Source organism: Epinephelus fuscoguttatus, linkage group LG4, assembly GCF_011397635.1.
Source record: "Epinephelus fuscoguttatus linkage group LG4, E.fuscoguttatus.final_Chr_v1".
Lineage (NCBI taxonomy): Eukaryota > Metazoa > Chordata > Actinopteri > Perciformes > Serranidae > Epinephelus > Epinephelus fuscoguttatus.
The window spans coordinates 28,129,337-28,145,544 of record NC_064755.1 but is presented as its reverse complement, the minus strand read 5'-3'; the positions used below and the strand labels follow the sequence as shown (position 1 = coordinate 28,145,544).

The 16,208-nt window shown below is 38.3% G+C and overlaps 1 protein-coding gene across 1 annotated transcript; it reads right to left on the bottom strand.

Annotated features, from left to right (window-relative positions):
• Positions 1–14: 14 nt before the first annotated feature.
• tph1a (tryptophan hydroxylase 1 (tryptophan 5-monooxygenase) a) lies at positions 15–7,423 on the bottom strand. The gene is made up of 11 exons (XM_049573223.1): positions 7,258–7,423; positions 4,892–5,029; positions 4,543–4,726; positions 4,354–4,454; positions 4,196–4,263; positions 3,912–4,108; positions 3,678–3,813; positions 3,464–3,590; positions 3,272–3,367; positions 1,713–1,846; positions 15–1,615 (listed from the first exon to the last, which is right to left on the bottom strand). The coding sequence occupies exons 1-11, from the start codon at positions 7,345–7,347 to the stop codon at positions 1,441–1,443; spliced, it is 1,446 nt and encodes a 481-aa protein (XP_049429180.1). The 5' UTR covers positions 7,348–7,423; the 3' UTR covers positions 15–1,440.
• Between the last annotated feature and the right edge of the window lie 8,785 nt (positions 7,424–16,208).

Below are 16,208 nucleotides of genomic sequence, written 5' to 3'. Positions count from 1 at the left end.
TTTAATTTGCTTGGATAGGCGTATTAGATTAATTTAGGTGAATTAAACAGGGCCACTAAGAGATTAATCTTTCTGTTTATGTTAAGGGGGAATCAAGTTAACACATTAAAACTAGGTAGCTTTGTTATTGATACAACTTTAATTAATTTGACACTCAGGTTTAACCTTTACAGCTCGCTCAAACTAACTCATGATGATGAATAAATCCTATCATCATAAAGGTTAAGACTAATAATCTTCTCTAAGTAGGACAAAGAGAACCTTTGACTTGACATTGAGAATTTCTGTTTAGGATGTTATATGCTACATGAAGACTTTACAGGCCCATAGAAGTGGTCACTGATTCAGTGTCCAAGAAACCAACACCAAAAATGTGAGTCAGTGATACTCTATTTCAAAATTTTCAAATAGACAAAGAGGTGATGTGGCCTTCAGGTCAAAGGGATAACTGTTCCTACAATGTTTAATTGAGATTACACAAATTCCAACTTGATCATAACTTTTATCACTTTCAAGGTCCTTGCCATCATCATTCTGCACCTCATGATTATCATCAGTGTCACCTTCAGCATCTTTAACCCATAATCAAACCTGCCACCATGAGGACATCAAGAAGTAACCACAGGTAACAAACCATTTGAAACACTGTGAAGACACAATATATTTATATATTTTCTCGATAGTTTCAAATACATAGCCTACTCATGATATCTATATTTCTTTACAGTAGAAAAATAATGTTTTGATTTCAGGAGTACTACAATTATATTCACTTGAAGAGGAGGTATTCAAAATCATCACTGTAAAATAAAATAGATCGGCATACATGGGCCACATCTGACATAATCAGTCATGAAAACATTCTCATAACACCAGGTTTCACTTTCATAATTTCCCTCAACAGAAAACATAAAGGAACATGATACATACACAAAAAGAATACAAACAAGGTACATTTTATACGTATCACTGGAGTGAGGAAGATTAAATGTAAGGAAGAAAAAGAAGAATACAAAAAATTCACATGATAATATACAACAGCAGAGTTAACAATAGGAAGAGGAAACCACATCTGTGTTTGTAACAGCTGGGGAGGTTTTAAAAGGGTACTGAAGTACCATGAAAACATGTTGATTGTTTGCAATACAGAAGCCAGTTGAGCCAAGTACAAGAAGAAAAACAGTGTCTCAAGTTAAACAGCTCTTTGGGTTTGTGCAGTTTACTGATTTCAGTAGCTAAACATACCTAATGCACTTCTGTAAATTGTGTAAGCCATAAACCATGCAGTGGGAACAACAGAGCATTTTGCTGAAAGCAGTGCACATTCATTGTACTGACGAAGGGCGATACACGAGCAGTGTCTCTACAGCGATGCTTGGGGGGTAACACAACAAGCATTGATGGACTGTAGGTGGATAACTTGAACTAGAATGTGGGCAGTCACACACCCAGCTGCTTGTTCAGCCGGATGAGAGCGTCACTGACGATGTCAAGCTCGTGCCGAAGCTCCTCCACCACGCTGTTGATGCTAGGAGTGTCTTTTAGCACATCCACACTCTGGGTGTAAGGGTTGTATCGGACTGTGAAGGGACGCTTGATAGTCTTGGCAAACTCCCTGAAACCATTAATATCATCATTTAATGATCCATTGTACATATTTAGATCATTTTCATTGACCTATGCAAGATGTTTGACTGAGAAATGGAGCTCACCTCATCTTGACTTTGGCCTCCTCAAAGCTGTCTGACACAAAGTAGACATCCTGAAATGTTGTGATGATGCATTCTTGCTTGGATGTAACTTTGGGGTCAAAAGGCATTATCCTTGCATTGCCAGAGAGTGCATGCTGTGACAAAGGAAGATAATACAGATGTTGCAACCTTTGTTTGTAAAGAGTAGCTCACATTTCAGTCATTTGATTTACCACAAATATATATATATATATATATATATATATATATTATTTTTAATTTATATTTTTTAATGCTGTTAAACTAGTGTGTTCACATATATGGACATATTCTAATAATATTCAATGCAATGCAAAAGTGCTGAACTTTGCTCCTGACTCCTCAGCCTCTCCACTCTCTATTTCTACTCCTCCCTTCCTTATTCTGCTCCTTGTTTTGGACTCCTCAGCCCTCACCCCCACCTCCCTCAGTGGAACTGTTTAATTTTTCAACAAACAAAAACATTGTCAAAATTTTGTCGATATCCAATTTAGTAGACAGGTGATAAATTGTAATTTCCTCTCAACATAAAATCAGTACTTTGAAATTTGAACAGCTGTATTGCACCGCTGTTACTTGACGTGACCAAAGTTTATTTACCTTCAAGGGTCTCTTGTAGGGGTGTGGGGAAAAGTCCATACAGCATAGTATTTGGATATTTTACATGGCAATGTTGTATTGATACATGAATGCCATGTATTGAGTTTTATATAAATTGTTAATATTGCAAATCAAAAATTGAAACTTTTGGTAGCCTCCTGGAAAAAGAAAATCAATTGCTTTTTTATTCCACAAGAAATATTTTGCTACAATAAAAATGGATGAAGTGAGATATATGGACTGAAAATTTTATCCTACTTGAGCAAACAGAAGTTGACAGGGTTTTCTTTTGGGGACATAATTTGCAGGGTAATAAATTTCAATATCGCAATATACAGTATTTTATCCCAATACTTAGCATCTCACAAAATATTTAAAATTGCAGTAAGGTATCGTGACTTAAGTATTATGATCATATTGTACTGTGAGGCCTCTGATGATTCCCACTCATAGTCTTTTACCAAAGAAGGATTGGCAAGATAATCCTGAGCTGTGGAGCCTTGATGGCATTCTGTCGGCCATCTTGGTTTTCAGAGATTTGCATTGCACTTACAACAGCTGGCCAGTGGGTGGCAGTGTGTGGCTTGACGCACTAGGGCCTACTGTATTGGCTGATGTGCAATTGTAGTACCAAAACCCCTGCGTATACAAGAAAATGCCTTTTGCGTAGCTGTCGACTGTAGTAATAACTTTGTGTGAAAGGGTTAACAGTGAAATTCTAAGGGACCCTTTAGGATTAGATGTTTAGATATAGCCAAACCTATATAGTGACTTTTTTTTATTTGCTAATTATATTAATTTTAATGTGTTTTGCTGGTTAGAGGAAGGGTTTATAGCTAAGATACAGCTGTTCTGGCACTTTTTAACACACTTCATGATAAAATATTAGGAGTGAAACTGTGTCAACATGTCGACTGTATGTTCCTTTTAAATGTTTTTACCTTAAGCTCACTGATAGATGACAGCAGTCCTGCTCCGTATGCCCGCAGCTTCCCTTCTTGTTTGCATAGGCCAAACTCCACCGTAAAGAAGTAGCACTGTAACACAGGAGTCGATAAGACAGAAATGATTATGACTACTATTTTAGATTTTGAGGAAATAAAATTTGACTTGTCTCAATCAGTGTCACTCACTGTGGCCAGTTTCTGAACGGAGTCATCCGAGGCCCCGAGTGAAGCAAGACCAATCTCCTGAGAAAACTGGGCGAAGCTGGGTTCTGCTAGCAGCGGGACATGACCCAGCAGCTCATGGCATGTGTCCCTTCATAATGAAAGACAGCACAATATTAGAGCCGATCATGTAACCATTGGAATCTGTTTTCTAGATACAGCACTGTGTAGTACTCACGGCTCTGGGGTGTATAAGGGGTCGGAGCTGTGCCGCACATACTGGGTACAGTGGAAAACCCGGAAGGCCAAACCAGCAAGGAAGTCACGTGGGGACAGATAACCGGCCACAGGCCTGATGGTGAATCCAGTGCGTTCTGAGAAGACGAGACGTTTGAAACACACATGAGTGACCACATTCACAAAGCTGGAAATATTTATAAAAGTTTATAAAAAGTAAAAGTTACAAGCCTACCCCTGAGGAAGCGTGACACGTCTTCCAGCTGAGGGATGTTGTCCTCCCGAAATTCACAGTATTTGGACAGCAGTGGCAGGTTCTTCAAGTATTCCCGGCAGGCGTGGGTGGGGTACAGCTTGTTGAGCTCCCTGTACACCACTCCCCAAGTCTTCACTTCCTCCTCTGTGAACTCGATACGAGGAATCGGATCCCCACTGAAACATCATAATAATTCTGTAAATATCAAGTAAAAACTTAACAGACTTCCAAAATAACAATTAAAATATATAAGACAAACTCACTGTTTGAAGGCCATGGCGAGATCAGCAAAGTACTTTCGCCTTTTCCGGTAGACGTTGTCCTTGAAACCCTGATGGAGAGGAACACAGAGAATGAGAATGCTTGAAATTTAAGGAAGTTACATTTTTTTAAGTCAGCCAGTTATCTGATATGTACATACCGGATGATCTGCATCCAACTCGGAGCCATACATCAGGACACGGTTAGCACACTTGTCCAAGTCTGAAATCTTCTTTGGGAACCAAGGTACGTTATACATTTCTGTGAAGAGACCAAAAAATTAGTTTTTGCTGATAATACGGTCTAAAATAATATATTCGTTACGCAGCGTCTGCAGGATTTCATTTACCTTCCTCTTCTAGACAGGAGTTATCTGGAGGCTCCATATCCACCACGTTCACATGCTTTCGAAGCAGCTGGATGATTTCGTTCAGTTGTTCGTGGTTGCTGTCACAGTCCACGAAAATTTCAAACTCAGAGTTGCGTCTTTTGGATTTTCTGGACTCTATGTGAACAAGGTTGACATGGTTTTCCTGCAAGAAACATGGAGAGTCATTTTTAAGTCATCTACATTTGCTTTAACAGTAGTATGATAAATAAATAAGTTACTGGGAGACATATGTGGTATGAAAATGTTACTCTATAATGTAGACACTGTATTTTAAATATTTAAGGAACAGGAATCATGATAACCTTACCTGGAAGAGTCTGAGCGCCTTCACTAGTCCTCCCACTTCATTCTTCAGGGAGAAGATGATTGTCGCCCTCCCCTTCTCTGAAGTATTCTTCTTTTCAGTGGAGTTTTCCTCAATTTTTGTGAAGGTTGATTTGTTTATCTGAAAACCATGATGAAAGATAGTTTTAATTTACCACAAAATATCATCCTCAACAACCAATAGCAGCTCTCCTCTAATGGTTACATGAAGAAATATTCAACTTTTTAATGCATATTTGATTCACTCCCCCTTTCTTATTAGCGTCAGACCCTAAACGTAAAAACTTAGAGAATGTTGATGGATAGTATTGTGGAAAAAGTACAGTCACATGCCACATTTCTCAGGGAAAGTAATGACGTGACTGCACAACTTCTTATCACTTTAGAGGTTCTATAACCATCCAAAATGGACATCCTCTCTAACGAACATGCAACACTGTCAAAAATCAGTAAGTTGTAGAGAGTAAGAATCAGAAAACTGCTGCAGACATGTCTAAATATTTCTGTCACCTTGAAAAACAAACATAGTTTTTGCCTTTACATTCATACAGATGAATATAATATATAACTTAATAATATAATTTGTTGCACTGCATCATTTTTTTTCATGATGTCTGACGTGATTTGGAGCATTCGTAGAATGGTTTTGTTGTTTGGTTGAGTGTTTTTATATGTACAAATGTGGAACCGTCTATGTCCTGGAATGCAAGACACATTTAAGAATTTGTTTCTGACAATAACGTTACATCAAATCAAAATCAAAATGAAACAGGTACTATTAGAGCGTTGGATCCATGTGGAGACAGGGCTGAGATTAGTGACCACAGGAGGCTACCCAGCCCCTCTCGTGTGTTTCAATACCTTGGACAGCGCTCTCACGTTGACGCACGGCTGCACACGCGGAAAATTCATGGTAATCCTGCATCAGATTTTAGAAGCAGGACTGTAACGCGCCAGCGCAAACTTATTTGTTTTGACGGGCTGCGATGTTTTCTCCTTCGCTTTAGTCGTAGCATGCATCTGTGCAACTACATCAAGCTGTAATTTAAACATCCTCACAGTCTAATTGGTCAAAGTTGTTTGTTGTAGCTTTGTAAATGAGGTGAAAATAATCAATTAATTTCATTTAGTTGCTGCCTACCATATTCCGTCCTTCGAGCATTGTGTAGACAGCGCGGCAGACCAGTTTTCGGTGGACCCTTTTCGGTAGTATCCCTGAAAGCATTAGTGTATGGAGACTGGATCAGGACGCTCCTCGGGGTCAACTCTTTGCGTCTCGGTTTAACGAAGATGAACTTGTCTCTGTCTCAAAGAATCGCCTTACTGCAATCTCATTTAGACAGCGGGAAAGCCTATTATTAGCTCCCTGCATGTTGAGATCCTAGCAGACATTAGGCAGCGTTTAATCGCGGCAGCAGGTTTGAGGCTGCGAAGTGCGGTGATTTTACGCACACGTGTTACTTCATCATATTGTGGTTTCCTCTGTCTTAATGTTGACCTAGTTGATGTAAACAGCTTTAGGTATTTTTAATATAGGCTACACGTCAAAAAGTCCACGTGAATATTCTAAATTTTAATCTGCAGTTAAGCCTAATTACAGCTGCTTAACTGAACCGTTATTCCTTGTCTTTCGCGCCTCTCATTGTGCGACACAACGGATGGTCGTTCCACTTTTATTCCCTTGAGATATAATTCAGTTTGTTCAACATTACTGTTATCATAAATCTCCTTAAATCCGTAAAGACCCCCGTGTTTAAGATATATAAAAGTTTGCAGTTTCGACCTGTTCAGTACCATGGTTATTTGTTGGACTGTTTTTGTTTGTCCGCTTTTTGTTGCGCATTTTTGCAACCTTTAAATTGAAAGGCATGCATCTGATTTATATTGCAATATAATATCTAAATCTATGTAATGTGATCTATTTATTTGAATTTCTACATCCAGCATCGCTTCAGATAAAGTCTCCTTTTTCCATGTGTGCGTAAAGGAGACATCACAAACTCTGCAGGTTAATCGGTTTATCTTTTTTTCTCCCCTGGAAATCGGTGAATGGCGTGCAGATTGAGCATTAATGAGTCCTTTATTACATGAAATTCGGAGGTATCCCCCTTTAACCTTCTTAACCCTTTGACGCAACACACTATGGGCAAACAAAACCGCTTAAATTAATCTGCGCTGACGAGAAAGTCAAGGCTTATTTGGTAAGACGACCCGGAACGATCTCTCCACCACTGTCAAAAAATATCACATGCAAGAAAACCTCTTCACCTTCATGTTTTTTTTTTTCTCAGCAAAAAAAAAAGTCATCAGTGCTGCAGTCAGGTGCCTTTTTTCTTTTTAAGCTCTTACCTCATTGTTCAGCAGTTTGTCCTCAAAGCCAATGTTCATGGAGTCAAATGATCTTCCTCTGCGCGGTCCTTCGTTTTTGTTTGAGTACATGTTAAAGTGCTGCTGGTTTATTTGCCCCTCTTTAAATGCAGTTCTTGCAGGTGGGTTATCTGTCTGCCCCGAGAAGCAGCGCGCTTTGCTATTTAACCGCGGAAAGAAAGAGGAGGGGGCAATAATCTCACCCACTGCAGCAAATGGAAAAAGAGCGGCACGGCTCACGTCATTGGGGAAAGGGGTATCTTTTATTTCACCTAAAGGCCTAAAACAGCTTCAATGAGATCAATCACAAATTCAGATTTTACTGAGATAATAAAATTGGACTGAATTAAATTGAACTGAACTGTTTTTATTACATATTTTAATATGTTTGATTATCAAAAAACTGCAGTGTTTGTCATAAAAAAAGATAAAAAATCATGACTTACTGATACATTCTGCAATGTTAAACTCATCTGCAAGCATTTAAAACTTAATATGGAAAGTGTGCTATCATATTGACATTGTAGGCTGCCTATTTAATTTGTATGCTGATAATTCACTATGGACTCCTCATGTTGACACAAGCAGTTAATTCTTCTTGTTTGTTGACACCTTGAGACTAAGAGGAGGTCAAGGTTTAAGAGGATTCAAGCGTAGCCCACCTGCCTCCATTGAGCAGTGATCCAAACATGCCCCCCTTTCAAAATCCTCTGCACTGTAAGCACCTCTGGGTTCTCGTGCACATAGCACAAATAACCTGCATGTTTTCCTGTCTTTAACACCATGAGCCTTTTAATAAGATCAAGACAATCAGCGGAGAGACCTTCGGAGGGCCCCTGCAAGCAGAATCAAAAGAGACCTCATTACTTTAAACAGATAACACCACTGTTCTCTCTATAAGCTTCAGTCACCTTACAAGTAGGACAGGTGAGATGTCTTTGTCTGTCCTGTCTGTCCACTTGCTCTTTTAGCTCCTGGCAGCTCTAATGCAGTAGTACATGTGGCTGATGCACATGCGGTGTGTCTCAGGTGGTCCTGGCCTGTGTCACCCGTGACATGGACAGATGCTTTACGCAACACAGGAGGCAGTGAAGGGAACTTCCTCCCCCCTGAAACTGAACCCAGGGCTGCTCTCAGATGTTGTAGCAATATAGCAAGGCCGTGCTTTCATTATGCAGCCATGTTTCAGAATAGTAAAGCACTGCATTATGTGGGCATCCAGTCTGTTCTGGTGCTAGAACAGACAGTGGGCCATTAAAACACATCTGCCACCAGGAGAGCCAGTCGTCTCCAGCAGTAGCTACATGTACCAGTATGCATTGCTCATAAAGTTTACCCCCCTTCAACATGACCGTAGCATGAGTGAACATGTTTACCCGACTGTTGGCTTAAGCTCTTTATCACCTCCACCTACAGAAGGCAAACATTTCTGCTTCAGTGTGCAAACACAATATACCATAGCAACAAAACACAGCTAATCAACAATGAATATTTTGTACAGTTGAAAGGTCAAAGGAAACACTGTATGTCTCCATTTTACCTCCACTTGGAGTTAGTAGCCACATTAACACACAATATATAACCACATAGCTATCTTATAAAAACATGAGCTGGCTTACAGAAACACTCTGAAGTAGTGTCGTCAAAAAATATCAGTGTATTGACACAGATTCTGAATATCTGATGCAATGTCAGCACTCATTGTCCGCAGTATCAACACATCGATGCTACTTTCTTCTCTCTAACAGTACAGTGCCCCCCATAGCCCCACCTCCTGTCACTCAATCTCCCTTTAGTTCAAAAGTGGAAAAAAGTCAATTTTATGCCCTTAATATAATTTTTTCCCTGTAGTGTTAAAAATGGTATCGAATATTGATATTTTTAAGGTATTATATCAAAATTAGAAATTCCTATATTGTGACAACACTACTCTACAGTAGGCATGGGACGATGTGAAAATTTCATGTCACATTTAATAATTTTGATTCAAAATATTATCCTGATAATTATCGACATATACTCAAAACTGGCACTAAAGCATACTGTAATTAATTTACCTCACATTTTGTTAGGAAACAAATAGTTTTATTGCAGCACAGAGAGGACACACATATTTTTTAGTGAAGGCACTGCAGTGAAAAACAACCATGCATCTGATAATGCCAGGCTTTTTGATAGAGGTGGGAATCACCAGAGGCTCCACAATACGATATTATCACAGTATTTTGTCACGATACAATATTATTGTGATTTTAAATGTGTTGCGATATGTTCAGTATTGTGATAAAATGTATTGCGATTTATTACCTGTTTTCACCTGCAAATATGTCCCCGAAAGAAAACTTAATTAACATCTGTATCATCTAATAAGATAAAGTTTTCAGTCTGTTCATCTCACTTCAGCCATTTTTGCAGTAAACTGTATCTGGTGGACTGAAAAAGCAACTGATTATATTATTTCAGTAGGCTACCTAAAGTTTGATTTGTATTTGTAACATTAATAATTCATATCATTAAAAAAATTGATACATGGCACTGTGTGACGATACAACGTTGCCACACAAAAATATCGCAATACCATGCTGCATTAATTTTTACCCCCACCCCTACTTTTTAGCCATTTGAAATGGTATCATATCTTTTGATATGACATATGCTGATACATACTTAATGTCTTTTTTATTGTTGGTCGGCCAGCAGTCTCTTTGGGTGCTGCTGGACGCGCTAGTCACGATATTCTGATGATGGAAATTCACCATGATTAATTTATTGAGTTTTTTTTTTAATCACAATCCAGGATACAATTATATATCATCCCTACTCTGCAGTCAGCCGCTCTCTGGTGTCTGTCAGCATCTTAGTAATTATTTGGGCTGAAACAGTTGGGTGATTAATTGATTAGTTGATACAAATCAAATCAGAAACTTTTTTGATTGTTGCTTAATCATTTAAATTAAAGTAAAAACTACAAACAATATCTGGTTCTCAAATGTAAAGATATTCCACTTTTCTATTTGCTACATAGTCGTAAATCAATTTAATTTTTTTTGGACTGTTGGTAAGACATATCAGGCCCATTGAAGCAACATAGACAAAATGATTAATCTGTTCTGTTCATTAAAAAAACGACAGTAGAAAAATGGTAGAATAAAATAATTCTTTTTTATTGGCAATGAAATAAAGATGCACAGAGTATTAATAAACAAACACAGAACCAGTAAGGACAAAAAGACAACCCATCCACCCATCAACACAAGAACAAACTCAGAAAGCTGGATCAGTCCAAAGAAATCCAGAAAAAAAGGAAAAATGATGACAAATTCACTTTTGTCACATATGTAAGGTAGTATAGTGTGTTTCATTACAATTTTTCAGCTTCCATATTAGCAAAGAAGCGTTGATCCTTTGATAAAACAACAGATTTTCTCCACTTGGAAATGATACAAACATCCTTCATCCAGTGTCCAAATGTTGGAGGTGAAGAGTCTTTCCATTTACACAGGATGAATGAAAATAATTCTTAATTCCAGCCCCTCATAAATATCACCATGACACTTAATTTATTTGGCACAGATTACAATGAAGCCAAACCTTAAGAGAGGCAAGAACACAGCATTGGTATTTTTATAAATATATTATTAAAAACATTTTAAATGGTATAAAACGGCAGAGTTGTTGACTGTTAGGGTGATAAAAGACCTTTATTGTAAGAGCAGATTTGAGTAATGTGACTGAGCTGCTCTCTCTTTCTGTGGCAGCATCTAACAAAATCTACAGTGAAATTCAGTGTTGTAAGTCTTTTTTGTCCTATCTTTTGGTGCTACCTGCTAACTGGACAGCATCAGTTGTAGAAAACCTCTGATTCTTTCTGTCACATTTTCTCCTCTGTGGGTAAAACAAATGTGCCTTGATTCTGACAACATGTTTTATAATGTAAAGCAGCTAATCCACACTGTCCTCTGCCTGTATCGAGTCAACGTGGCTAGTCTTCTTTCACACAGACTCTCTTTGTAGATCTGCATTCGTCCATTCACACCAAAATATGTCAGTGAATGCCACAAGTGGGCTGCCACTGTCCAAATAATTACAAAGAGCACAGTGGAGCCTCTACACATGTTAACCCCCGTGAAGGATGCATGGGAAAAGCTTGAAATGTTTTTCATAGAATCGGTATTGTTGCTCGCTTAGTTACCAGAGGAGAGAAAAGGCAGGGGAAAGAACAAAGCCGACTGAATAGTATGACTGTGGTATTGTTCATGATCCAGTAACGATGATGCCTTTCATCAAGCAGGTCTAAATATACTTACAGATACGTTTTCACAGACACATGCTGCACATGCTCTGGCCACATCTTTGATCTCCTCGTGTCCTGACAGCTTCTGGATCACATCTGCTTTATTTAACATCAGAGTCAGAGGCTCACAGGTTTACAAATCGTGCATTTGATATTTTCTGCGGCACACTAACTCTGATATTATCCTTGTATTATATTGGAATATGTTTAAACAGTTAGTACTGACTCTTACTGATGATGTAATGTGGCTTATTCCATGTCTTCTCTGCCATTCAGAGGGTAATTGACACAGGTGCTTTGAGATACTTTAAGCCATCGAGTACCTTGAGGTCGGAGAGTGCAACATGAATAAGATTAGTCATTGTGGTTTGTTTTCCTAGTGACCCGTTGACCCTATGTGGAGAGTGGTCTCTGGATAATTAGTAGGGTTAGACCGATATGGATTTTTTAGGGCCGATGCAGATACCGATTTTTTTCCATCACCCTTAGCCGATGACCGATTATGGACTGCCGATTTTCTTGAGCCGATATTTGGGGCCGATACTGCTTTTGCTCCCTCAATTTACATAAAAAAAATGACACAATGATAACAAATATTACAGGTCTCAAGTTTAAAATAAGAAACATTTATTGAACAGTAAAAAATACTAAAACAAGATGGAAAGTTGAGGTAGAACAGGTAGAATATTATTATTATTATTATTATTAGACATTCAAATAAAAAAAAAAGAGTTCAGTGCTCTTAAATCTTCCAGTAATGTCTTTATAAAAAAAAAAATATTTAAGCTGAAGCATAAATAAAACAACAACTACTGTACACAGTAGGATTCGCTGCATGTGCGCTGCAGGGTCTTCTGGCAACACAGAGCTGCCTGTGGATGCCTGTCTGTAAATCATGCCAGGGAAAAATAAATCTGCGAACCCACGCGCGTATCCGCCGATGCCGATACAAGTAAAAAAACTCAAATATCGGCCCAACATATCGGCCGGCCGATGTATCGGTCTATCCTTAATAATTAGCATCAAGGATGAGACAGTGTGAACCGAGGGCGTAGTTCATTCTTAACACCAGTAGTCCATCTAAACTGTGGCAGAAATATTCCTCCACATTTATATCTATAAAGTGTGCAAAACATGCTTTGCATAACACAAATGTTCTTTAGATATTCCTCAAAATACACGCACATGTTCTGTAAACTTTGTACTCATTTTTCTTTAGCTATACCTCCATGACACTATTCATTTCTTTCTTCTCCTGAGGAGCACATCATGCTCCTCTGCAGTCAGACAATGAGAGTACTCAGTATATCCACACATCTCATTACTGAAACCTTCTTCTGATGAAAACCAGCCTGTTGAAGGACTGCCAGGCCAACCAGGCAGCCAAACTGTCTTTAACGCTCACAGGAATAAGTAACAGTTATTAATTAGTTAATTGATTGCACAGTCTCTTATTTCTGATCACTCTCTGTCGCGTGTCAGACATGTCTGGGTGCGTGAGGGCTTCGCCATGTCTGCCAGTCTGTCCCAGTTCTGTTCACTTCAATCAGAGGGATTTACTCACAGTGTCTGAGCATCAAGCTGCAAGAGATCTCCCTGGCTAATCTCACCCCCTGGTACGAACAAAGTGCCCATCAGAGCATATTAAAGCTGTACCACATCTCACTGGGCATTTGGAAGATAGAGAATAATAAAATACTACGATAATAATTTAAGTAATACTTGTGTTGTCTGTTTGAAGTCACGCCACCGTTAGTTTAGAAATTCAGGACCAATGTAATATAAATTAATATTTTCAATTTAGCAATTTCTCTTTTATTTCATTAAGTTAAAAATCTAGAATGGAGGATACTGACTTTCCAACCAACACTGCTCTTAGTGGACTACACATACTAAAACTATGGACAATCAATCATCACTCATGTGCATGTCTGTATCTGTATATACTAACTGTGACATATCTACACTTGATACGAGCAATAATGTAAATTCTGCCACTCAGCCTGTCTATTTATTATTATATCTTGCTTTTACTTCTTACTGCTTACAATCAGTCACTCAGGTGCAATAACAGTAATGTTTACCTGAGCAGTATCTTTACTTCCATCAGTCAGTAATGTGAAATCCGCCAGTCGGCCTCTTTTTGATGCTTCCTTATTATATTACTCTGTGTTTTTTTTATACTGTGTGGTTATTATACTGCTCTTTGTTTGTTGTACAGTTTACTTATTTTACGCACTGCTTCCTGTTTGCACTGTCCCTTTGTTGCTGTAATGCTGTAGATTTCCCCGCTGTGGGGGGATTATCTTATCTTATTTTAAGATTAGAAAAACATTAAAAAAAATAGATTAATGAATGAAAATAAAAAATAACAAGCTATCAATTAAAAATCTTGTATAAAATGAATAAAGTATAAGTATTTTGAAATATGGATAATGCCTAAACTGAGTTAGCTGTTCACATGCAAAATATTTAAATTAGCCAAAACTAAACTTCTTCTTCTTTCGTGTATCATCAGATGGCCAATTCCATGTCGTGTAACCACGTCCTCATCTCCGGTCCTAAGTCGAAGAGGCCGGATTCTGAGGGTGGGCTGTATAGGGGGCAGCCGGTGATTATGTGCTCGGCAGTCTGTTCAGACTCGCCACACTTGCATGCCGCACTGTCCAATAGGCCCCACTTCATGAGAGATGACTTGAAGCGGCCGACCCCAGTGCGTAGACGGTTCAGCGAGGTCCATAGATGGCGTGGTAGGTCTTCTCCTTTTACACCGCCACCTGGGTCCTGGATGTATCAGTGGATGCGGGAGGGCCCAGCCATCTCCTGGAAAACAGACTTAGAAAACTAAACTAATATACCATGAAACTATAAATATATAAACACTGCATGAGTCATGCAGATAGACAGACAGACAGATAGAGAGATAGAGAGATCCTTTATTGTCATTGCGTGTCCCAGTTACCAGGATATGAATGTGTACACATGCACCAACACACACTCGCATGGGTATATCACATAATTCTCACGACCACATACACATTCATATCTATATTTCTAAGATATATAAACACATCATTAACAACAAGTTATACATAACTTTAAGACGTTCTTATCTCATCTGGTTAAAAATGAAAACGTTAAACAGGGCAAATATTCATTTTTCAGCATCAAAGCTGTGCAAACAGTTCAGTTAACACATTGTAATATTAGGGCTGGGACAATATCAGATTCTCACAGTTATTGTGGCCAAAGGACTTATCACGGTAATCTAATTTTTACGATATCTGTAGAAATCTTAACAGAAAAAATGCTGTCGATCAAATTCATCTTTAACTTTCTTTTTTTGCATTTTGCATTTTTTGTGTCTTTTTTGGCAAATAAATTAAACTCAAGATAGAAGGAAAGGGAGGTGGAAAGAGGTCGTGTAACCATAACTCTACTAAAGCGTGCAAATAGAGCAAGTACACTCTGTGGACAGTGAAAAGGCAACGAGATGGTGTTGGGGGAGGGAGACAAAATGAGAACAGACAGACACAAAAATTATTTAAGGGGTGCTGAATTATTTACACAATATTATCGGATGTGTATTAATGCTGGTATATTCTGACACCCCTGTGTAACAGTAAAGTGCAAATTAATCTATGGTAGTTAGTTAGACAGCACCTGTCCACTATTAAAAAAAAGAATAAAACAAACATCAGTATAGTGGGATCAATTTTTGTCTCAGTGGTTCTACTTGAGTGGGATGTTCAGCCTCCGTTTCCACTCCACACTGGTGTTATTTGAATTTCCAGAGAATCCAAGGTCTTCCAAAAGCACTTCATCAATAGAGTTGTAGTCTTTCACCTGATCCTAAACCTTGTTTGCCCAACTAACTAATCAGAGCAGTGAATGGTCTGTTTACGCACACTTCCTGTGGCAGCGCTGCCTCTCTTTAATTAGCCCCAATTCTTTTCATTGCAGAACAAACAGCAGCATATGCCACTTGGTGACAGGCGTCAGCGGCACACAAGGACAGGACAGGATAGAGCTGCGCCCGTAAACACCTGCCACACTCAAAGCAGGAACGTGATATGTGATGCGGAAAAAAAAGAGATAGAGATTCAAAAAGGGTAAGTCATGGTGAAGGCAATCTGGAAAAGCTTTTTATAAATTATGTTAGGTGATCATTTTAAGAGGTATATTAACACTACATTTATCTCCTAATGGCACATCATTTCTCCAATACAAGCAGTTTGAAACATTTAAAAACGGCAGTTTAACACAGCAGCTCCAAACCAGTACATGTAATGTAATATGTACATGTAATTATTTATGCTGTATTTTTTAGATTAAATTTAATCCCTGTTAAAAGAGTTTTTCCCTACAATTTCTTTCAAACTTTTAAACAACACTTTTAGGATTCAAGAGTCTTTATTGACACCACCTTGCAGTGTTGGGAAAATTATTTTTAAAACGTATTTTTTCATTCATTTATTGAGTACATGCCCTAATATGTAGTTATTAATATATTCCATTAGATTACTCAAACTAAGTAATGTATTCAGAATATTTTGGATTGCTTTTGGAATACTTCAAAATATCTTGCTGAGCTCATTTGTCTGAGTTTTATATTTTCATGCCAAAAAACACACAACAG